The sequence below is a fragment of the Ictalurus punctatus genome, chromosome 10, assembly GCF_001660625.3.
Source record: "Ictalurus punctatus breed USDA103 chromosome 10, Coco_2.0, whole genome shotgun sequence".
NCBI lineage: Eukaryota > Metazoa > Chordata > Actinopteri > Siluriformes > Ictaluridae > Ictalurus > Ictalurus punctatus.
In genome coordinates this window covers 20,575,156-20,601,118 of record NC_030425.2, presented here as the reverse complement: position 1 = coordinate 20,601,118, position 25,963 = coordinate 20,575,156, and the positions used below count along the sequence as shown (strand labels likewise).

Here is a 25,963-nt window from a genome sequence, read left to right as displayed (position 1 = left end):
GCATAAGACCGCATTGAAAATCTGGGAAATAAACAGAAGGTTTTAGAATTTTGAAATATTTCAAAGAAAGAAAGTAGTATTCAATGTATTCAATATTCAAGATTCTGTACTATTTCTAGATCCATGTTTAATTATAAGCAAATTTGTGATATTGACCATGTTAACCGATTTGGACAAACGATCAAATTCTCCTCATGACTGTGCATGTGTGCATGAGCTTGATGTTCTGTTGAAGCTCGAGTGCACACTGTCATTAAAGCGAAAATACTTTATCTAAGGCACCGCACACCCTGTGGACATGACACATCATAAACACACCAAAGAGCCTTAAAATCCTCATTAACTTTATTATGCATAAGAAGATGCAGGCTAAATAAACATAGCACAGTTGCAGTTTCAATCAGTCAAGACATTATTGTTTGATCTGCTACACATTATTTTGATTGTGTGCTGCTTCAAGACAGTCTTTGTGATTTTGGCTGAGGCACTTGATAACATGCAGTTATGGTTATAATTCTCTGCAGATAAATGCGGTAATTGATATGGCTCAAGACAACAGAGGAGCAAAGGAAGTGGACTTTAAGTAGCAGCCAAAGGCAGTCACATTTAAGAATAAAGGGAATTCCTCTAAACCTCAGCTAAATGGCTTGATCTGGAGTTGAGTATCCTAAACAGGCATGTGCCGATAATACATTTTCAAAATTTTCTCACCGTTTATGACATTAACACAGTATATTAAAAATGACAATGTTTACCAGTACTTTTTCTCATTGAGTAGCATTTGAATCAAAAAGCCACTTCATAGCTACTGATTGTTTTTTTTGTTTTTTTTTATTGTAATGCCTTCAAGAAAAAAGATATGGTGCTACCTTCAAAGGCTTCTTTCCCAATGCGACAGACAACCTAAAAGTACTGTCTGCCCAGGCGGCCTCCTCCTAAATGGAAGAGTAATGATGTTGTGCATGTTGATTATTATGATATGTTGTATAACTTATTATCGGCACAAACCTCATCCTCATCCTGAATGGCATTCAAGCTAGCGTACTTATTTTTGTCGCTTAACTGTAAACAGATATAAATAACACTCATTTCAATGTTGAATGGTCCTTATGCGCAGCTTTGTAAACATGCCTCCAAGCCAGGCTTCATTTCACTGAACATTACATTATACATTATTATATATTACATTCGCACACCCCATCCATCATGATTATTAGAAAAATGTACAAAACCTAAAAGGTTCCCCCAAAAATATAACTCACCATTCTCAAATTCATTCAATGATTATTATCTTAGTGTATTTGATATGTTGCTCTGGGAACAGTTCTGTGCAGTGTTGGGTTGTTCTGCCCGGTCCCAGTGTTGTAGGTAGTTTCAAAGCTTGTAGAGACTCTAGTTGGTGTGCTTCAGTATTGGAGTAAGTCCATGTAACTTGACCTTGCATCCTGGACACAGGTTTGTCTGAAAGACAAGAGAAGAAACATTTCAAGGCATTCTAAAACATACTTCCTCAAAGACAGATAAAATCTGTGTCTGTGTCTTTTTGCACTCATTCGGCACTCCAGCAGACACTCTCAACCAATCCCAGCCACCCGTACAGAACTTTTTACTAATCTTGCCAACTCACACAGAAAGTTTGACAGCTCCTGCCCATTCCTTTAGACCAGGGGTGTCCAATCTTATCCAGAAAGGGACGGTATAGTTTCAGGTTTTCATTCCAACCAAGCAGAAGCCACACCTGAGTCTATTGAAAGCCAAGATCAACTGATTAAACAGGTGGAATCAGGTGTGGATCCTGCTTGGGTGGAATGAAAACCTGCAATCACACCGGCCCTTTCTGGATAAGATTGGACACTCCTGCTCTTGACTTCTCCTGCGGACACTCGATTAATCCCAGCCATTCCTGCAGAAAGTTTGTCCAACTGTCCTGCTCCGGCACAAAATTTGACCAACCCCGCCCTCTCATACAGACCTGCTTGACCATGAGAACAAAATTTTTTGCTATAATTTGCTATTGTTGCTCTATACATCCCACTCAGACAGAACAGCCAATTATGCTTTGGATTACAACTCACAATCTCCAAACAAACCAACATGCTTAAAAACAAACAAACAGGGTAAAACTTAGAATAATTGCACCATTCAGGTGCCCAAGAGTGAGGTTGACTAGATGCTGTCATTTCATTTATGACAAAAATGCTTTGGGTTTTTCCATTCTTACGAAGATTTTATTTATTTATTTATTTATTTATTTATTTATTTTTGCTTAAGTCTGAGTTGTACTTCTAGTTTTTGAGCATTTTGAGTCTATTTTGCTTTTAGGTACAGTAAGCTAAGCCTCGAAGCAAAGTAAGCTAGTTCTGTTGTGTTTTTGTAAGTCTCTTTAAGTCTTTGTGCTTTATTTTAGATTACTAATCTTGTATTATAACCTATAATAACCTTACATGAGTTCCATGCACTTCAAGTACCATATATATGTGTTTAGAAACAAAAGTCCTGGATCTGCATGAGGTTGAGGAATTGCATCCGTAATTTGAATGTCTATGTGTGCAGACCTGCAAGTCATGCTAGTCGTCTAGATGCTGCTCCTCCCAGGTGGACGTGGGGATGGCGCTGTATGGGTCCATGATGACTTTGGCACAGCGGATGATCATGGCCACCAGCAGCAGGCAGAGGAAAGCAATGCATGCCAGAGTCAAGCCCTGGTCCACATCCACGAACGCGGGGTCTGGCGTTGTTTCCTCCATCGCTTCTGCTTCGATCTGTCCACATCGAGCTGGACCAGTGCTACCATCCTGCTTGTTTATCTGAGAGAGCAATAGAGAGGAAAGAGAAAACAGTTAACATGACACGCACATCTGTCTCACAGTGTATAGTATCCAAATTGCCAGCAGTACTAAAAAATACGCTGGTCTTTTAGTATATTTTCCCAGATTATTTTATTATAATAGCAACAATGAACTAATTATGATCAAGTGCAGATCAGTGTGCTTTTACTTGTTAGCATACTTGCATGCACTGTGATATTACCACAATGCTATTTAGCCTTTTAAATGCTCTGTTCACTATTAAAAACTTAAAATTTGATAGCAATATGATCGGGGATCCTGTGTCGTGACATAAATCCGGCTTTATAGAGATGGATGTAAGACATCACTAATAACACCTTATGCGTTCAGATTTATAAACATTAATCACTGTAAAAAAAATTCAATTATTTTCAATGTTCCACACAACATTTAGCCAAGTACATTACATTTACTGTTGAAAAAAACCCCATTTAATATTGTTCCAATTTAAATAACAAATTGAAAGGTGTATTTATACTCCAACAGTACCAAAGGATTACTTTGGCTCAAACAGCAGCAGCTCCTAGCAGAGTTCTGGAACTGGATGTAGGGTTTTTTTTTTGGCAGGGAAACACAGGAGTCGGGAAATATTACCCAGAATGCTCCCTGAATACTAATAAAAAAAGCACTAAAGGAGCACAGTTCTCTTGTCGTGACAGTAATTCAGGGTCAACACTTTAAAGGGTACAGAGTCAGTGTGGCACGCCTCAAGCCATAAACAGTCAGTAAATTTGAAAAGATGCTGCACAACCTTGAAACCTATGGTAGTGAAACCTGTGGTAGTCTGTGAATGTAGGCATTGGCTTTTACTGAAATGACTAAAGCTTATTAAAGCTTTAGTACACAGAATGGCATGCAATTGAATCTGTGTCTTGTTCACGAAACTGTTGTATTAACATTAAAACAAAGAGGTGATCTGAATGCAGTTCGGAAACCTGCTTTAGTTGTGTGAACAAAAGTTCCTGTACACTGTTGCCTTATTTGCATGTCATATGCGTAAGAGATGCCACAGTTTATATTCCTATACAGTGCCCTCCACTAATATTGGCACCCTTGGGAAATATGAGCAAAGAAGGCTGTGAAAAATTGTCTTTATTGTTTAACCTTTCGATCTTTTGTTAAAAAAAATTCACAAAAATACTTTGCTCTCATGGATATCAAACAATTGCGAACACAACACAGGTTTATCACAACAAATATCTTTGTTAAATATAGGTGTGCAACAATTATTGACACCCTTTTAGTCAATACTTTGTGCTACCTCCCTTTGCCAAGATAACAGCTCTGAGTCTTCTCCTATAATGCGTGATGAGGTTGGAGAATACATGGCAAGGGATCTGAGATCATTCGTCCAAACAGAATCTCTCCAAATCCTTCAAATTTTGAGGTCCACGCTGGTGCCAATAAAAGGAAAGCATTTAGCAGGCTACAGCTCTTCAAGATTCGAGGAAAGTAGTAAATGAAGAGAAGAAAACACAGTGAAGCTGAGTTAGTGTACTGTAATGGAAATCCTTTATTTCATGTAAGAAAAATGGCATGCATTAATATTGTGCCAATATGCCAACGTTGAAATTGATAGTAAATGTATATTTCCTGAGCCAGATGTATGTATGATGCAATTTTTTTTGATCCCCCATACCCATCCCCCACCTCCAATTCAATAATACTTTGTGAAGGTTATTTTGTGTAGATTTATGACGGTTCATATCATCAGTTCCAGGATGTAACAATAAAAAATGTGGAAATCTTCAAGGAAGTGAATACTTATGCAAGCAACTGTACATATGCATGTCTAAGTCAAGATGAAGTCAAGTAACGAGAATGTTGACCTAAGTTGAAGGCCAGGATCACTGGTATTCATTCATTGTTACCCGAAAGCATCAGTAATGCATCAGGACCAGTTCAAATGATGGCTTGTCAATGGCCTATAAAAACCTAAACAGCCCAATATTCTGTAGAAAGAAAATAATGAATATATTTAACACTGAATAGTGTCATTCAAAATGATTGCTTTGCATGATACATTCAATTGGCTGAAATGCTAGGATTTGGCTGAAAAACAGAGCAGGCAAAACAGATTTGAAGTGAAATAACAGAAGCATTTTTGATGCTGATCCATTAAAATCAACTCATTCTTTATTCTATAGCGTTACTGACTGTAATACTGGCTGATGTGAGTGGTTGGGATAGACAAAACACATGCATACACTACATATATAACACACATACTATATACTATTATACAGTAACATTTTTTCCTCTCAGTGGCTCAACACTATTATTACCGCTGCCTAACACCTTAAGTTGTATAGCATACAGTGCCACAGTGGCTCTGTTAACTTATCTTTCATGTTGCTACCTAACATTGCTGACCTTGTCATGGGACCATATGACCCCATGGAAAGCCATTTGAGTTGTTTTTCTGTTAGGTGACAGATAACTGGAGCTATGTGTGTACAGCAACTCTCAAGTTCTTTATCTATAAAGCAAAATGTGAAGACCACTTTGTTTTCACAAAGCACAAATCAAGAGGACCACAAAATGAACCACAAACCAAATTTACTCATACCACCTCTGAAGATGGTCTTAATACAGCTTACTTGTGGGTCACTTTAGAGGGTTCTGAGTTCATTTGTCATGTTCAGATATGCACAAAAATGCTGAGTCATAGATCAGAGACTACTCAGAGCACTGAAATGGACCAATGTGAAAACACCCTAATAGACCATTGAAGATGTAAAACCTTTTGAAAACCTGTAGACGCCTGTTATTAGGCTGCTTGTATCTGTAAGAGTGTGTGTATTTGTTAAATTACAGACCTAATTCTGAGACAGATGATAAGTACATAAACACTATCCATTTACCATCAGAATCTCTTTCTGAATACGGAGTCCTGTGTGCTTCTTCCTAAATGGCAAGTGATCAGTCAACAGAGGGATCGTGAGCAAAATACAAATGGCCCAGTAAATCCTGGCTACTTTCTGAAACCACTCTACATGCAGCAGTGCTTGAAATTGCCACTGTTTCAATTTGTATTCATATTTTATACTTTACCACGCAGCCAGAATCCTATCCTCTCAGGACATAGCTCAACTTCATCCTATTAAACTCTGCGCCTTCAGCGCGTTAGAATTCCATATGGCTACTCCACTTAGCTAATAGAGAATTCGTTTATCACTTTGGATCCATTCATTCATACTGATGAAAGGAAAAGAAGACAGACATTGGACAGATGGCCTTTTTGCAACCATCAGTCTGACTCGATTCAAGTGCAATTTTTGGTAATGCTTATTCTGGAGTGACTCACTGCTGTGCTGTCTACACCAGAGGTATTCAAATACAATTTGAGAAGGTCTAGTTGCACAAATTTCCTAAGTGGGAAAGGTCCGGATAGACATTGCCATTCATTGGTGCTCTAGTACAGTGCAGTAACAAACATACTTGTCTCATACTATGATTTGGGATCAGATGTTTTCAGGGCTATTATTAAATATATTCAATGAGACCATTCAGATACATTTTAATGAACTACAAGCAACTTCTTTATTCTGACTGGGAAAATGTGCATTGTACAGTCTGTACGTGTAGTCAGTAGGCTATTACTATTTGTCTTGTCTTTGCTTATATTTAACAAATGGTTTCACATTTTACAAAAATAAATGAAACGGCACATTTGTGACAAGATATCTGAGCAAAAGTGGTTACATAGTAATCTGTATGCAAAACAAAATGTCACTGCGAGCCAGCCTCTTAACTGAATAAATAATAATAATAATAATAATAATAATAATAATAACTAAAGTGCACATTTTATGGAGAACAAAGGAAAGTCCCATAGAGGAGAAAATCTGACTGCAAAGGCTTGGATCAATGACTAATAAGAAACATGACACTTTTTTTCTCCTGCCAAATTTTTAACTTTGGAAAAAATAGTGTGAGTGCAATTCTAAGAGAGTGGTGCAGGTGTTCACTGCTAAGCCTGGTGCGGTATTTGGTTTTAATAATGTTCATTGTGGAGAAGGCTGACTCACAGCAGTATGTGGAACCAAACTTGTTCAGGATGTGTAGTGCCATTTTGTTTAGAACGGGTAAAGCTGCAGGCGCCATCTTTCCCCAGAAAGTGGGAGGGTCACAATTACTAACCTGTACCTTCAAAAAGCCACATTTTCCTGCAGTTCAATCAACTGAATTTGTAGTGATGCAACAGTTGTCCATCTGATGATCTGTTTAACTTCCTCTGAAAACTCAGTGACATTTGTGACCAAGAACTGGTTCTGTATGATCAGCAGAAGTTGTTCTACAAGAACAAAATCATCAAAGTGAGCCTTGAAGTTGTCCATCAGTTTCTGTATGAAATTAGGAAAGTAGGTGATATATTTCACTCCCTGGGTTTGCTCCACAAGTCTCTGGGAAGTGGATAAGTTCACCTTGGACATCAGTCTTGAAAATCTCTTATTTCCTCTGGAAAGCCTGGACTGCTGTTATTGTCCCTGCAGCTTAACGTTGAGCTTAGAAAGATGCGATGTAATATCTGCAAAAAAAAAATAAAAAAATGCAGCTGTTTGCATCTTCTCCACATCTTCCAAAAACTCTGTAAACTTATTACTCTTTTGCTCTGATAGGAAACCTTTGATCTCCCAAATGGCCTAAAAATGCTGTAAAACCCTGCCTTTGCTGAGTCATCTGACATTGTTGTGCAGTAGTAAGTCATCATAGCTGGCATTAACCTCTGTCAGAAAGCCTCTTAGCTGACATTACATGTACATTTATCCATTTAGCAGACGCTTTTATTCAAAGTGACTTACAAATGAGAAAAAAAAGCTGACAATGATGATGACAATGCTCTCAAAAAGTTTATCAGGTTCATCACTGTTGTCATGACCTCAGCATACTTTGATCACAGACTGACACAAGGAACAGACTGGAATATGATGCTGTGGTAAGATATCAGGTTAATGTGGTCCTCTTTCAAACGTGCAACCAGTCCCCTCCTTCTTCCCATCATGGATAGAGCACCATCTGTGGTGATGGAGAACACCGACTTCAGATCTATCCCTCTTTTTATCAGCATCCCTTTGATGGCGTCATGAATGTCCTCTCCTCGTGTGTGTGCTTCAATAATTGTTAAACCCAACAGGTTTTGACAGAATTCCTTCTTTGTTTCATCATAGAATCTCACAAATACCAGAAGCTTGGCATTATCAGTGGTATCTGTTGATTCATCCACAGCTAGAGAAATGCATGGTGCATTCTGAATAGCCTCATCAAGTTGTGAAATCACATCTTCAGCTAATATTTCAGTTCTTCTAATCACTGTGGAATCTGACAATGGGATCTGTTTGATCTTTTTGTTTACCATCATGCAAGGTCTTAGCAACTTCACTCATGCATTCTTTTACCATCTCTGCATCTGTAAATAGCTTTTTATGTTTTCCCCAAATCCAAGCTATCCTCAGTGAGCACTCCATTGCATGTTCTTGGGCTGTCAGGGAATGACAAAAACTTTGGTGGACTTCTCATATTGGGCCTTGATCTGATTTATTTTTCTCGTTCTCAGCTCAGTGTTTTGAGTTTGGTCAAAATGACTGTGTTTTGTGTCATAGTGGCGCTTCACGTTGGCACTTTTGACAAGCACTACAGACTCAGAACATGTAAGGCACATTGTTTTTGTACTTGTCATGGGGAGAATGAATGCGTACTTTTCTGTCCACTCGTCTTTGAAAATGCGATATTTACTATCAACTTTTCTTTTCTTTGAATAAGCCATGCTCACATGTCTGATATCGATGGACGTTCGGTTTCTGTGTGTCTGTCTGCTGCTTGCTAACAGTTGCAACATCGTCTTTCACGTGCGAAGATATTTGCATATATTTGGATTTGGATTGGATGAGATGCGGAACTCTTCGTAAGAACAATTTGCATAAACTCACACAATCGAACACAGTTTCTTCACTGATAGAGAGCGAGAGCAGAGCGCTACACTTAGTCAATCATGTTTGAAAGCTGTCAGAAATTATTTTATTGACTTCGATATTGTTTAATACTGTTCGGTCCATATTGGTCCTTTGCTGGTTCTGGACACAGGCCGCGGTCCTCCATTTGAATATGAATGGTCTACATTTTTAAAGGATTCTTTGAATAGGATTTTTTAGGATTCTTAGCCTCCTTGTTTTTGACAAGGAAGCTAAGTGTTCCTTTTCTAAATGGGAACACTTTCTGACAAGCAAACATTGTCATAGGGCTCCACAGAACCATGAAAGGAAAACTTCACCCTGAAATTCAAAACATTATATATGTTTGTATTGAAATATTTGTGATATGTTCAGTGAATCTGGTGTTAATTTGGTGGTGGTTGATGCTGTATTTTTATTGTGGTGGTCTGCCTTATTGCTGTCACAGGATGACTTTGGGTGTGTCTCAATTAGCTCCATAATCAGGGCACTGATCTGGGATTTGACCATTTTAAGGGCTGTCTTAAAATCCTTCCAGTACACTAAGGGAACATAAGTAAGCATCAGTGCTCTCTGGTTTTTGTGGTGCATCGTGTTTTTAGGGAGTGAACGTTCCCACTTCCTAAAAACACAATGCACTACAAAAACCAGGGAGCACTGATGCTCACTTATGTTCCCTTACTGTAAATGACATCATATTTTCTGAAGCCTTCCAGCTTGAAAAAAATGGCAGACAAAGTATCACAAAGCTCAATCTACAAATGTAAGTAGCTTGTTATTGTAGTTCTCAAATGATTATGTACGTGAGCGATTTTTAACTTTATTTGACATTCTGTATATGGTTTGTTTGAGTCTAACCACTTTTAAGTGATCCACTAGCTAGCCTACAATCCTGCTTGATATACCATGACAGAAACATGTGTGATTAAGCTAACAAATGTATATGACATATAATGTCAGAAAGATATCAGTCCTGCCTGTTGTTGATAAATGCCAGTGGTGACGTTTTACAGTACAACACGAGTATGTTCCTGTTAGCTGTTAACTCCTAAAAGTAAAAGAGTGAGATCTTCACTCACCATTTTCCAGCATCATTGCATGTCATATTAATGATAAATCCAACGTAGACGTACTGGACAGCAAATGCTGGATTCTAGTTCCAGAATGCAATGCAGCTATATAATAGTTTAGAGTCATAAAGTCTGGGAATGTATTTTATTTCATCTGGATTATTACCAATATAAAAATATTTCTAGAAATCATCATATAAATGTGTGATATTCTTCATATTCTGTGTGAGGATCTTTGTATTTCCACTTGTTATTATCTGGTGAAACTATAAATAATATTTGTAATATAAATGTGAAAAATGTCTAAAATATTCATATTAATATGATCTCTAAAATTTATTTCCATATGAATAAACAAAGCACAGCAAGACAAATTTCCTCTCACCATTTCTTATTAGGGGAAATCAAATGCTGATGTAATCAAATGTTATAAATGTACAGTACAGATTGTCAAAAGATCATACAAAAACAAAAATTGCTTTAAGATTGTTCTTAAAAAACAACCAACAACAACTTTTGATTGGTTTGGGCATGAATTAAAATAATCTACATGGGGCTAAATATAGTTTGAAATAAGATTACTTCTTTAGCTTCATATAAAATGGCTGATTTTATTTTCCCCCAATCCTCAATCCTGCTTTACTCCACTTACCAGCACACTTTTCCTTATTTACTGGGTTTGCCTCTCTTTTTACACCTTGGGGAACCTAGCAACCTTCTCCTCTTGAACAGATACTGCCATTGGCACTTATTTCTCCTCCACTAGGCATACTGTCACAGCTGAACTGTTTAAACCTGGCCCTCAGGGCTAGTAACAAATCATTCAGCTTCAATAATGTGCCACTTCTTGTCTTTTCAAAGTCTCCTCAGGGAACAGAACACTCTTGCATCAGCATATTTGGGGATTTTCCTCACACATATAGAGCTTTGTCTTTTGAAAAAGGTCATAAACCTAGGCGCTCATGGCAACAGTAGCCTTGGTGACGCCATTAGCAATTTAAGAGTTGACCAAAAAAACGTGAAGCAGGAAACCGTTATTCTATGAACAAACTTGAGCCCAGAGTCCTGTTCACTTAAAGACGGACTTGACGGGCTAACATCATACTCATACTTAGAAACGGATTAAGGAAAATGTTCTTCCGTACAAAAATCTAATTTGACATACTGTATGTATTGTGAAATATTATTCCTTATTTTCCATGATTATGACTCAGTCATTTAAAATCAGTTCAATGTGATTTTTGCTTACTCATGGTCTTATTACATTTTTGGGTTTCTGTCCTTGATTATGTTTTTGTCAAGTTGTTTTGTCTTTTGTCTTATGTTTTTCTCTTATGTTTTCCTTAACTAGCCTTGGTTATGCTGCTTGCAATTACAGCTGAGTATAAAAGCTAACTGTATCCAACTTATGTTTAGACTAAGATTGAGACTACGAAACGCTGTAGTGCCCAGGGTGTCTCTGCATGCATAATAACCCATCTCTTTAACTGTACCCTGGCTCTTGGTCTCCTGATTCTCTAAACATCTTACTTCTGTTGAAGCTGAAGCATTTTAATCATCCAGAAAAGCTTTACAACAGTATATATGGCAAATAATAATAATTTTTTTTAAAGAATAAAAAAAAATATTAAAACAACAACAACAACAACAACAACGATAATAATAATAATAATAATAATAATAATAATAATAATAATAATAATTATTATTATTATTATTATTATTATTATTATTATTATTGTTATTATTATTATTATTATTAGTATTATTATTATAACAATAACGGCAATGATGACGATGATGAAAATTTAAAAAAATGTTTTTTACGAATAAAATATTTATATTCATAATGCATTTAATTCAGGAAGAGTGCAAGCCAGTATGTGCAAATGTGAAATAATTCAGTTTCAAGACCTAATCAGAATAATGCAAAAGTCAACACTTCAGGAACCAAATATGTATTTGCTTAGTCAGCAGCAGGAATGTCTGAAACAGAGGAGACAGGTGAACATCTCTGGCGCAGTTTATCAGGTGACAATTGCTTTAACATGAAAATCATCTTTTAACAGTTGTAAATAAGTAATAAATTTTATTTTCACATAGAAACATGACTAACTTAATTTCATCAGTTAAAAAAGGCTTACTTTTTAAATACTTGAGTATTTATTTTTTTTTTTACTTTCACTTGAGTACATTTTTAGCAGGATACATCCACTTTTAAGATTTTGACACATTATTTGTACTTTCTATTAAGTATAATTTCTCAGTACAATTCTTGACATTCGGTGCATACTTGCTATTCTGTTCATTTTTGTTCTGTTACTGAAAAATATTCGTGATTGAAATGAGTGCAAATGAAATTCAATGGATTTAGCAAGTTTGCCTCACACCTCCAGGTTTGGGGGGTTCGAGTCCCACCTCTGCCCCATTTGCAAGTTCTCCCCATGCCTCAGGGGTTTCCTCCGGGTACTCCGGTTTTCTCCCCCAAGCAAGACATGCAGTTTCCAACAGGTTTCCAAAGACATGCATTGTAGGATGATTGGCAATTCCAAATTGTCTGTAGTGTGTGTGCGATTGTGCCCTGCAATGGGTTGGCCCCCACCTCGTGCCCCGAATTCCCTGTGATAGACTCCTGGCTCCCTGTAACCCTGTGTAGGATAAACTGTACAGAAAATGGATGGATGGATGGATGGATAGATGGATTTATTTAACCGGATTTATTTATATTCATTATTATTTCTAATTGATGATAACACTCCACATACCTGAAGCATAAAAGTTTTTTTTAAAAAGTGTTTTAATCACCACCTTTTGACACCAGTAAAGAAAAGAGTGAACAGTTCTGCTTTTGTTGCTGAAGGAGATTTATGTTTCTCCTTCCTCTTATCATCTAAGCTGTCTTACTGCGTGACACCTTCACTGTTTTCATAATTGCCTCTGGTGATTAACGGGCCAATCAGACGGTGTTCTGGAAGGGTCAGGACTGGCTCAAAAGATAATGGTGTGCTGCCGTATGTGTACTTGGGGAAGAGAGAGCGAGAGTGTGTGTGTGTGTGTGGGTGTGGGTGTGAGAAGCTTTCTGCGTTAAGAAAGTGAAAAAGATAAAAAGAGGAGAGATAAAAAGAGGGAGAGGGGTAAAAGTGCATGTGTGAGAGAGAAAGTAAGAAAGAAAGTACATGATTGAGTGTTAATAGTCAGGTTCTGTTGGCTGTCTTTGCCACCATATCAACAAGAACCAAAGTGCAACGTTCTGCTGTTTCCTGTTTAGATCAGTTGTTTTGAATGTGAGGTGGAATAACACACTTTTTGCGTTCTCCAGTTCACAATGCAGACAAAACTTAATGAGTGTGTGAGGCAAATGACCATAAACCCAACTCTAATTCAACTGATATCAGACTGTGTGTGAGGCAGAACACGTTTCATATCCTAGTGAGGATTCTTTTGGTTACTGAGGTTAAGGAATGAAATTAGATTTAGGTGTAAGCTGTAATTAGTTGCATTAATAATTATGTCAAGTACTCAAAGGGATACTATAACAAGTATTTATGTGTGTGTGTGTGTGGGGGGGGTGTCATCACGGCCCATCTGTCAGTGATGGAGTCTGAAGAGAGCAGACAGGCTTAAGTCACTTCAGGTCGGCCGTCTTACATCCACACACACACACACACACACACACACACACACTACGTCCAGATGGAATTCAGAGATCTACAAGTGGCGCCTCAAATCCAGATCCATTTGTTTGTGTATTTGCGCTTCACTCCAGGGGTCTTTATCTCTCGCACCCCTTCCACAAATCCTCCCTTTCTACTTTTTCTTTCTTTCTTTCTGGCTACTTCTCCTTTCTTTGTCCTAGCTAAAAAGGAACACACAACCCAACAACCAGCCCACAAATCCCAGACAACAAGAATACATTGATGCAACGCAAAGTAATTCAGAAGAGCTGTATGGCAGTTTGTGTTTGGGGGTTAGGGTTACACTAGAGGGAAATTACACTGGATCTGTCACATGAGCATTACAGCTGCATCGTGGGAGTGCCACGTCATGACTGTCTTTTTAATGAAAGTTAGAATCTGTGCCTTGCTAATGGCACACAAATCTTTTGTGGCCTACCCAACATGAAAACGTCCAGGAAGACACATGCTGTGGAATACAGTGTTCTTTCACCAAAACATTAAACAATTTTGCATGCTAACTTGATGAGATAGATGAGTCTGCCAAAACACATCTCCAAATCTGACTCCAAATCTATCCAGATATTAAAGCAGCCAGCTCTCCTGTGGTCTGTTTGGAAGCGTGCCTGGTTTTATTTGATTTTCCTACAGACGGGAACAGTCTACAGCAGTACCTATTTTGTTAGCTTTAATTAGGTTCTGGGTGTACAGTGGACACTTCGAATATGGATCGTCCACACGTATATGGATATTTTGGAAAATGTAGTTTCGAGCCCTTGTTTTTCAAAAAGAATCTCGTCCACATGAACAGCATTTTAAAAATATCTTTGTCCACATGCCAATTCAAAAACAACATGGTCGAAAGCACATTCATCAATCTTTATCCTGGACAGGTTTGTGTTTGGCCAAATGATCTAAAATGAAAAATACAAGACAAATACAAGTACTCATATTTGTGGCATGAAGATGAGATGGTCGTTAATTGATCGCAGGTTGCAGGAGGGAACATAAACTTCAATGAGTCTTGAGGTAGGGAGGTGCAGTTAGAGACAAGGTCTTTATGTGGACATCAAGCCCTTGAATTTGATGCGGGTGGCTTCAGGAAGCCAGTGGATGGAGAAGAAGAGGAGTGTGACGTGGGTCCTTTTGGGCTGGTTGAAAACAAGGTGTGCTGCTGCATTCTGAATCATCTGAAGGGGATTGATGGAGTTGGCTAGGAGGCCCAGGAGTAATGCATTGCAGTAATCCAGTTTTGAAATAACAAGAGCTTGGACTAGTAGTAATATGAGGGTGTAATAATGAAACAAAGCAAAATTAAATTACAAACATGTTAACAAATTAGAAATTTCAGACAACAATATAACTGCAGCCATGAGAAATGGAGTTCCAGCACATTCATAACACTGCAATAGGCATGTGCTGGTTCATGATCTGACATCAGCAATTTCAAATACATGTGTTTTTCCTATCCACGTAAAAACACAGAACAAGGAGTTTTTAAATTTCTGCACATTGGAGTTTTTTGAAAAAACATCTTTTAGTGACTTAAATCTTGTTTTGTGCATTGTAAAAGTTAGTCTTACCATCCATGCCAATTGACAGCCCAGGCCAATGTTCACGTTCCCTACAATCCTAATTGACTATTTTTACTAATAATGAACAAGCTGGTCAAATGAAGAAAGTCCAGTTTTATGCATGATGAACAAGTAGTGCTCACCACCAAGCTCTGGAAATAAGCATGTGGGACCCTGCCGACATATGACATGCTGCTGTTGGTGGGTTTTTTTTTTTGTTTGTTTTTTTTTTTTTTTTTTGGGGGGGGGGTTTACAATAATTTATTTCATAATATCAGATTTATATACTGGGGTGGCTTGTTGAGGCAATAGTTATCATTCTCGCTTGTGTTCTCTCTCTGTGTCGCATGTTCTCTCCATGCCCCTGTGAATTTCCTGAAGTTTCCTCCCACCTCCCAAAAACATGCCAGTGGAGGGATTGGCAACTCTAAATTTCCCATAGGTGGAATGAGGGCACAGAGGCTTAGTGGTTAGCACGTTTGCCACATCAGCACCTCAAGGGTTGGGGGTTCGATTCTCGCTTCCGCGCTATGTGTGTGCAGTTTGCATGTTCTCCCATGCTTCAGGGGTTTCCTCTGGGTACTCCGGTTTCCTCCCACAGTCCAAAGACATTGGAGGCTGTTGCAGGCTGGTTAGGATCTCTAAATTGTCTGTGGTGTGTGAATATGTGTCCGATTGTTCCCTGCGATGCGTTGGTACGCCATCCAGGGTATCCCCCACCTTGTGCCCTGAATCCCCTGGGATAGGCTCCAGGCTCCCCGCAACCTTGTGTAGGATAAGCGGTACAGAAAATGAATGGATGGATGGATGGAATGAGTTTGTGAATGTGTGTGTGCATGATTCATCCTTTTGATGGACTGGTGTGTTATCTAAGGTGTATTCGCAGTTTGCACCAAGTATTCCTGGCATAGGCTCCAGATCCACTGTGACTCTGACCATTAACTGAAGATGAATGAATGAATGAATGAACAAATGAACGTAAACTACTTGCTACTAGCTTATTAGCTACCTGGGGAGACCAGATATTGTGGTCATGCTGTTACTACAGAATTCAATCAAATACATATTAATTACTTCTTTTTTTTCTACTATATACTATATATGCCTATATATCTGACTTTTACTAGCTGATCTGCTGCAACTCATCACAGTAGACTATTAGCCTCATTACATGTTGGGGCAGAAAAGTGGAGGAAGGCATTATTCACACTTTGAATCAATGTGGTTGCTCTACTTTATTTCATCTTGTGTTGTAACATCTAACCTGACCATCTACGCTAACTAGCAGGCCAAACTGTGAGGAAATCTTCCAGTACTCTCATTGGTCATTCTTGTGGTTCATCATTCTGAATTCTTCTTACTGGTATTGTTCCATCTTTTTTTTGCAGGACATTTAGATAAGAGAAGGTCTTCCTGTCTCTTATCGGCTTCTTTATATCAGCCTATACCTACAGAACAGGCTCATAATTCTCCCTAAGTGGTTCTTAAACCGGTTGCCTCACACTTGAGGTGTTTTAAAAATCAGCAGTTAATTTAAACATCAGATGGTAGCTCAGCAGATACGGTTCTATGCTCATGACCAAAGGGTTGTGAGCTGTAGTATTTCCTGGTACAGACATCATAGGTGATTGCGAGGGCAAGCAACTCACCAGACATGGCCTTGGAACACTGTGTTTTATAAAAGCACTGCTGAAATTTTGCAGTGTTTCTGTGTACTTGTTGTTCCGCCTCCTAACTGCTTGATGTCCACTCGTCAAATGATATTGCATAGTAATGCACAGTAATGCTGTTGCAAGGGTAGTTAAAGTTGGGCTGTATGGATGCTGTCAGGAAAAGCAAGTAAAATTTTGGTTTGGTGCCAAATAGGTCAGCTTCACAACTGGAGACATGTGAAGGCAGCCTATGCATTTTATTTATTTATTTATTTATTTTTTGAACTGTTGCTCATGCTGCATTGTACAGCTCTATCTGCCTTCTTCCACATTCTTGAGCTCACAGGCTAGATTGGCTAGAGTTACTCTGATTGACTGTGGAAAGAGCCATCCCTCCCACCCAAGTAAGCACAAACAATTTTACTTTCTTGGACTCCCAGCCACAGATAGCATTGGCATCATTAGGATTCGCGCTCCTGAGCTTTGGACAATAGGATAACACTATTTTGTGTTGCAACTTTATTATAACCACTTGCTTGTAGAGCATGAGGCCATCTGCTATATTATTATTATTATTATTGTTATTGTTATTATTATTATGCCACATGATCTAACATGCGGGACATTGTGGCTTGGTTGTTAACCATTTTTTCTATTAAACATTTTGGTTATTTGAAAAAGGAACATATGAAGTTAGCATGTTAGTTTCATGCCTTAGCCTGTGACCACAGAGTTCCGCATATGATGTCATGTCAACATGGCCACTCACAACATCAATAAAGTAAATAAAATATAATTTCATTACTTTAAATGAGTTCATAGTAGTAGTTACTTTAGCTCAATCAACATAGACACATAAATCCTGACCATACCATTTCTTTGGTTTAAGAAAGTAAATGCATCACTAATGCTAGCTGGCTAACTTGTTGCTATCAAAAGACATGCTTTAATGGAGGTGTTGATGTTTTTTTTTTTCTTTTTCATTTCGTAGCTCAAACCCACTGAGCTTGAAAATGATGTAATTCCAAGTTCAGACTACCCACTTCGAATTCAGTGTTTGTGTTTCAGGGCTGCTTTGCTACCTTTTTCTCCTCTGGGATTTGGGACAGAGCTGTAGGGACTGAAATCATAAATGCTTTTATTGCAAACTGTGCTCGTTCTCTCTCTCTCTCTCTCTCTCTCTCTCTCTCTCTCTCTCTCTCTCTCTCTCTCTCTCTCTCTTTCTCTCTGTCTCTTTCTATCTTCTATCTTCAGAAAAGCAGGACAGCTTTCAATACCTCAGTGATAAGGCACTTGGAACTCTAGAGAGGTGCTGTCACAGCAAGAGGAAACAAATCCATTTGGCACTTTATCACGATGCACCCAAAGTCAATTACCAGACTGTTATTCTTTTTATCGGCAGAGCAATATTTAATTTGAGCTTTAGAACAGTAGCCAAAGGTAGAGGTCAGAGTTAATGGCCAGACCAGACCAAACCGGGCCCTCATCTAAATTGCATTTAGTGTCATATTCTCCACCAAGTAGTGATCTGACAGTCGAGTGAGTAATGATACTGCGCTTCATCATCATAGTCATCATTTAACCAGTCAGAATATATTTGGACCGATTTGAAAAAGTCGTGGTATGATAACCATACAAGCATATACCAGGAATCTTGTATGTACATACTGTGAGTGTTGTGGTGGTTTAATGGTGATAAATACTACATTGTTTAACTTTCTATAAGTAAAGTATATATACTATGATTTCATTCTCTTATGTGTCTTCAAATGGAAGATGATTGACTCAAGGCTTCTGACTGCTAATAAATCCACTCTCTCTGACACAGAAAACAAGGCTGACAAATTGTATTTTCTTGACTCTGAGAAATTAAATTAAACAAATGAGTATCATTGTCTGGCCAGGTCAAATTTAGCTGGCTCTTCATCACCGAGTCCAGCTCACCCAATTTGCTTCTACTATCATATGAGGAGGAGGGAGTCAAAGACAGATCCATTCATTTTCCATACCACTTGTACTACACAGGGTCATGGGGAACCTGGAACCTATCCCAGGGAAAATGGGGAACAATGGAGGGGACATACTGGACGGGGGGCCAGCCATTACAGGGCACAATCACGCTCAAATTCACACACTACGGACAATTTGGAAATGCCGATCAGCATGCAATGCACGTCTATGGACTGGGAGAGGAAACTGGAGTACCAGGAGGAAACCCCCGTAGCACAGGGAGAACATGCAAACTCCGCTCACACAGGGCGGAGACTGGATTCAAGCAAGGAAGGAGGGACTCAAGAAAAGCATGTGTTGCCACTTATCTCTTTCAGTGCTGATTGTAAATCAACACCATGTGCATTTCTTATGGAGTAAGGATAGTAGTGAAAGCTCCAAAGTGGTTATTGAAAATCAGTACGTAGGGCAGCTCACATAAGATTTGCTAATTGTATGTGAAGAAGAAGAAGAAGAAGAAGAAGAAGAAGAAGAAATTGGTTCTCAGGCAACAGAGGAGGTGAGAGAGCTAGACAGAGTAAAGAACTAAAGCGTTGCTGCATCAGCCTCTTTAGATAGAGATAAAACAAGAGGTAATACTGCGTTCAAGGTGAAGTCAACTTGAAATTTCAGCTCGTCAACTTGGTTTAGTTTTGTCAACTACCAATTCCTTCCCTGTTTAAAGAGTGATATCAAATCAACATGGCCGCTCACACTTTGACCAGTGTGAAGTTCCCCTTATTTTTAAATGAGTTTATAGCAGTATTAGCAGTACTACTTGGTTAAATGTATAATACCGACCATACTAATGATAGTTTTGAGAAGGTGATCACCAACATTATATTTATCAGTAACGTTAGCCAGCTAACTTGTTGCTAACACTACTCGCTATTGCCTGCTGTTGTCCTGTTCTGCAATTTCTGTCCAAAATATTGCATGAATTTTCGAAACTCACTATAGTAGAACCGTACCAATAGCCATTCTGACCTGTAAATGTAAAAGTGTGGTTAAAGTAGCTTTTTATGAGCTTTACACGCTGTGACAGAAACAAAAGACACGCTTTTGATGGGGTTTTTTTCTCCACTTTGCACGTCATGGAATTGCACGTATTACAACTTGCAAATTCCTACTCAGAAGGCACCACAAATGCAGCATAAATAGAGCTACGATCAGCACGTAGTCAAATCTTGGATCTCATTAAAGATCACATGTTAATTATAAAGATTAATATCAATTCTATCAGGGTGGATTTTTCCTTAATGTCAGTTAATGCCAGTGCTTTCCTTTACCTCTCTCTCTCTCTCTCTCTCTCTCTCTCTCTCTCTCTCTCTCTCACTGTTCTGTCCATTTCTGCCCCCCCCCAAAAAAACCCCAGAATGACTGATTTTTAAGATTCATCTAACGTTTCACAGCAAAGTTGAGCTTTCCTCTGCTGTCTATTTATCTCTTTAAGTGCTAGTGCTGAGAGGCAGGTGGACATCATGATCTCAGCAAGGAAGAACAATGTTAGAGACTTACAGATGCGAAAGGAAAGGAGAGAAGATTCTGGATTCTATTCGCTTAATTGCTCGGAAGCAATTGGAAAATAGATTTCCCTATTTAAAAATAAATAAATAAAAATGTAGAAGATCAAGCTTTTAAAAAGCATTAAACATTTTGTTATTCATAAAAAGCTGGCTGTATCAACAAAATCCGATTAAATCTTTTTTTTGTGTGTGTAATTCATTCTCACACTGGTGGTACCTCAGTCCTATCAACTGCCAAAACAAGACATTTGTCAGAGAGGAGACGTCATGCAGAATACAAATGACCGTATTAACTTGTCAGAGTCAGACTGATGGGGGAAATGCTGGATTAAATCACTTAAATTAGTTTGTCCCGACAGTCTGGGTCTTGAAGAGGCTGATATCACTTATATAAAGTAATTTATACAACAGACTTTCTTTAAAGACTCTTCTTAAGATTTGTAGCTTAATAAGAAATGTAGCTCTGTATACTGCATAGTAATACCAAGAAATTAAGAGTTATTTTACAGTGCCTTCCACTAATATTGGCACCTTTGGTAAATATGAGCAAAGAAGGCTGTGAACATTTGTCTTTATTGTTTAACCTATTGATCTTTTATTTAAAAAAAAAAAAAAAAAATACTCTGCTCTCATGGGTATCAAACAATTGCAAACAAAACAGAGGTTAATTAAAAAAATCTTTGTTAAATATTGGTGTTCCACAGTTATTGGCACCCCTATGAATTCATATGCAAAAAATATATTTGAAGTGTATTCCCACTGATATTTGAAGTTTTAGTACACCTGGGTGACTAGAAACAGGAAATTGTTCAACCATGACTTCCTGTTTCAAAGGGGTATAAATATGAGGTAACACATAGGCCAAATTCATTTAGTGATTCATAACAATATGTAAGACCAAGGAATATAGATGTGATGTGGTTGTTGAGCTTCACTGGGAAGTGGTAATAAGAAAATAGCACAAGCATTGAAAATGCATTGAAAATGCCAATTTCCATCATCAGGGCAATAATTAAAAAGCTCTAGTCAACTGGAAATGGTCTGAATCAACCTGGAATTGAACGTGTGTTTGTTTGTCCCGATGCACTGTGAAGAGGATGGGTCAAATGGAAAAAAAATCTCCAAAGATCACAGCTGGAGAACTGCAGAAGTTAGTTGTGTCTTGGAGTCAGAAAGTCTCCAAAACTACAATCCGAAGTCATCTACATCACCACAAGTTGTTTGGAAGGGTTTCAAGAAAAAAGCCTCTACCCTGATCTGAGAACAAACTCATGTGTCTTCAGTTTGCCAGACACTACTGGAACTTCAAATGGGATTGGGAGGTGGTTTTGGTGCACACAGAGAGATAGCCATATGGAAAAGTACCTCATGCCCACAGTTAAATATGGTGGTGGCTCTTTAATGTTTTGGGGCTGTTTTTCTGCCAGAGGACCTGGACATTTTGTTAGGATACATGTCATCATGTACTCTATCAAATATCAACAGATATTAAATGAAAACCTGACTGCCTCTGCCAGAAAACTTCAAATGGGCCGTGGTTGGATCTTCCACCAGGACAATGATCCAAAACATACAAAACATACATCAATATAAAAATGGTTTAATGACCATAAAATCAAGGTCCTGCCATGGCCATCCCAGTCCCCTGACTTGAACCCCATAGAAAAGTTGTGGGGTGAAATGAAGAGGAAAGTCCACCTGCATAGACCTAGGAATTTGAAGGATCTGGAGAGATTCTGTATGGAGGAATGGTCTCAGATCCCTTGCCATGTATTCTTCAACCTCATCAGGCATTAAAGGAGAAGACTCAGAGCTGTTATCTTGGCAAAGGGAGGCAGCACAAATGCCAATAATTGTTGCACAGCTATATATAACAAAGATTTTTTTATAAACCTGTGTTGTGTTTGCAACTGTCTGAGAGCAGAGTATTTTTGTCAATTTTGTAAACAAAACATCAAAAGGTTCAACAACAATGACAATTTTTCACAGCCTTCTTTACCAAGGGTACCAATATTATTGGAGGGCACTGTATCTACAGAAAAACCTCATAATCATAATTATCACAATTCATGTAATTTAGGAACGAAAACATTTTATTAGACTTATTTATTGCATTATATCTTTTTAAATAAACACCAGTTAAGGGGGAGCACGTTATTTAAAGCAGCACAGTAAGTGTTATCCAACTAGCTAACTTTAGCTAGCTATATTCACTATTTGCTAAGCCCAATATTGTGGTCATTATTAAAATGCAACTAATTGTGCAGCCCTTGCATAGCGTTTAATGACATATTTAGCTCTAGTTGTTGTTTTGTTTTTTAAATAATGCTGCATTTGGATGTTACAGACATGAACTAGTAAATATAGCCACTTTAATAGTAACACCTGGCACCAACACAACGCATAAAATCATGTAGCTCCATAGCAAGTGAAAATATCTTGAATATAGTCCAATGTATCCAGTATTTGTTATTATAAGATCACAATAAATATAAGATCATTTAACATATTTCTAGACATTTTTCCTCATTTCAAGCTTGTAGACCTATTTTTCTTATTCTGTTGGCAGATCATTTTGCTTCCTTCTAGAAATAAATGCTTAAAAGGAGCAACATTATCTGCCAATAGTACATTTCAAGCTTGAAATGAGTACAAATGGCTTGAAATAGGTTTAATAATCTTATATTTGGTTTATTGTAATATTATAATAGGAAGTACTAGATAGATTTGACTATATTCAAGCTGTTTCCACTTGCTAAGATGGAATTTTGTAAGCACATGAAAAAAGATAAGAGACCATATGTTTTGATGAGCCCGTGTCCACTGTGGCCTCAGATTCCTGTTCTTGGCTAAAAAGCTTTGAATCTGACATGGTCTTCTGCTGTTGTAGCCCATTTGACTCAAGGCCTGTCTGTTTTGAGAAGGGGTTATTTGAGTTACTGTAGCCTTCGTGTGTAAACTTTACAGACTGTGATGTGTGAAAATCCCAGACGCTTCTGAAATACTCTAATCAGCCCGTCTGACACCAAAAACCATGCCTTGGTTAAAGTCACTGAGATCACATTTTTACCCAATACTGATGTTCGATGTGAACATCAGCTGAAGATCTCAGACCTGTATCTGCATGATATTATGCACTGCACTGCTGCCACATGATTTGATGATTGGATAATTGCAGTTAAAGAATCAACAGGTGTACGGGTGTTCCTGATAAAGTAGCTGGTGAGTATACGCTTTCATCAATTGCATTAGTAAGCTGTAGTTTTTTTATGTTGCTACGTTGCTACTCTGCGACACTGTTCTTATCAGACAGTTATTCAAAAACAACTCTGAAAAAAACTAATGGAAACATTACTTCTTATATATATATATATATATATATATATATATATATATATATATATATATATATATATGTGCATACCGGACAAGTTGTTTGTTTGTTTGTTTGTTTTTCAGGCTGAAACGTGACAGGTTGCTGATCCATCTGTCTGAGCCATCTTATAAATGTTTACTGCAAAGTAAATCATAGCTTATGTCAGCAGTGCCACAGTGGCTAGACAGTAAGATGCTTTGATTCAGTAGCATGGAAGGACTTACAGAAACATCTCAAACTTAATCTCATTAGCAGAGTTTAAGCTCTTTGTTTTGAAAGGGAATTGTTTCCACACTATTTGAATTGTTTTGCAGAGCTGTCATGACCTGTGTTTGAATGATGTTATGTGCTTAAGTTGGTTGAATAAATAACTTAATTAATTCATTCATTCATGTACAGGTGGATTTATACTGAAATTGTTGAAAATGTATTCGTCAGTGCAAATCTGTAGCACCTTAGATTATTGTGTTCTCTGATGTACAAGATTGAGCAATTTAAGCAATCCATAGACAAAGACCAACCACTTTGGCTAGTTAAAAAATCTCATCAATTAGTCAAATTTATTCACCCATACATTAACACTTGGATCTCTTGAGCAGCATGCTACTCACGTTTCAGAACCACAAGTCTTGAATATTCTCTCAACTTAATAATGTACACAATAACTCATTGTTATATTTGCAACATTATTTATAATAAAATGCAATGCATTTATAATAAATCAACCCTCAGGTGCTCTAGGTTACAGTAAATAAAATGTATACAATCCCTAGAGGAAGTTCAGGTTGATGGATTATTAATAACACAATAAAGCCAGAGAACATCAGTACCAACCTGACAGGCGCGACATGTACAGCATGTTTAATAATCATGTTTTGTGGACATATACATTTGAATTGAGTTTTGAAACCCTTGTATAAGTGTATACAGTTTGAACTTTTGTCACTGCCTCCAAACAACTGTGTCTTAACTTGTGTCATTTCGGAGCAGTCATGGAGGTTTGAATGGAGCTCAGCACAGAACCGGGATCAAGCATGAAACGTCTCACAACAAATTCTCTTCCAAACCAACAAAACACAAGGCAAAAAATTTCAATTGGGACCTGCATGATTACAATGCATAGAGTGTGTGTATCCATGCTCTATATTTCATGTGTTGGGCTAACATAGTGAAGAGAGGAATGGAGTGTCCTACCTGTTCTCACATCCTGTGGAGTGGAAAGTGGTGAGAAAGGGAGTCCATGCTGCACACCAGCTATGATCCGGAGGATTTCGCTGCTGCAGCATCCAGCTCTCAGTTTCAGTACATCAGCCAGAGACTGTGTGTGTGTGTGTATGTGAGTGTGTGTGTGTGTGAGAGAGAGAGAGAGAGAGAGAGAGAGAGAGAGAGAGAGAGAGAGAGAGAGAGAGAGAGAGAGAGAGAGAGAGAGAAAGGGAGACAGAGAGCAAGTGTGAAATGGTGTGTGAGTAAGTAGGAGCAACGGGGAGAAGGCAGAAAGTCCACACACACACACACACACACACACACACACACACACACACACACACACACACACACACGCACGCACACACACACATCCACACACACAGTGTAATGGCCCAATAGGATGAAGTGTGCAGCCAAGTGTAAAGGCAGGATGAGACTCACAGACAGATACATATTCTTACTTACATATATACAGTAAACATACTAACATACTATACATAATATGAAGTATTTTAACTTCCACAATTGAACAGTAGCCAATTTGTAAATCCGCTGAATCACACCAAAGACTTGTCCTTTTCATCAAGGGCTTTTTCTTGATATTTACATTGATCTACATTTATTCTCATAATAATGTGTTATGAACAGTATACTTATTAGTATACTATATACTAGTATACTATATAGTAGTATACTTATTTGAATTGTACATATTACACTGCAATCGTTATAAAGGTATATACATTGATATTTATAAGACTTACTACTTTTGGTTAGGTGTCCCTCTTGAATGTAGAATTCATGCTCTTGTGTCTCGTGCAATGATGTTCTTAATCAAATGGAACTTGACTGTATTTCACCACTTGGGTGTAGAGTATATAGTACAGTATATGATATAGTATAGTACCAGTATGCAATGCTCTCCATAAGCATCAAAAGTAACTGTTTTGCACCCACCTCATTTTTATATTCTCTATACGACACTGATATCAGACATCTGAGAATCGACCAATACTTGGTAACTGATCCTTTTTTTTTTTTTTTGCACCTCATTAATTGCAGAAGAGACCATACTGATACTGGCAGTATTCCTTGT

General features: G+C 38.0%; 1 protein-coding gene across 2 annotated transcripts; it reads right to left on the bottom strand.

Annotated features, from left to right (window-relative positions):
- Window positions 1-25,066, bottom strand: LOC108270601 (cortexin domain-containing 1 protein). Of its 2 annotated transcripts, XM_053683408.1 has the most exons (3): window positions 24,856-25,066; window positions 2,556-2,807; window positions 1-1,461 (listed from the first exon to the last, which is right to left on the bottom strand). In XM_053683408.1, the coding sequence occupies exon 2, from the start codon at window positions 2,745-2,747 to the stop codon at window positions 2,568-2,570; it is 180 nt and encodes a 59-aa protein (XP_053539383.1). In that variant the 5' UTR covers window positions 2,748-2,807; window positions 24,856-25,066; the 3' UTR covers window positions 1-1,461; window positions 2,556-2,567. The 2 variants fall into 2 exon arrangements, with proteins under 2 accessions (XP_053539383.1, XP_053539384.1); XM_053683409.1 differs by lacking the exon at window positions 24,856-25,066 and having other exon boundaries at window positions 2,556-4,398.
- Between the last annotated feature and the right edge of the window lie 897 nt (window positions 25,067-25,963).

What these genes read in the sequence shown, in the direction of transcription:
- LOC108270601 (XM_053683408.1), bottom strand. Translation starts at nt 2,747, where the DNA reads ATGGAGGAAACAACGCCAGACCCCGCGTTCGTGGATGTGGACCAGGGC.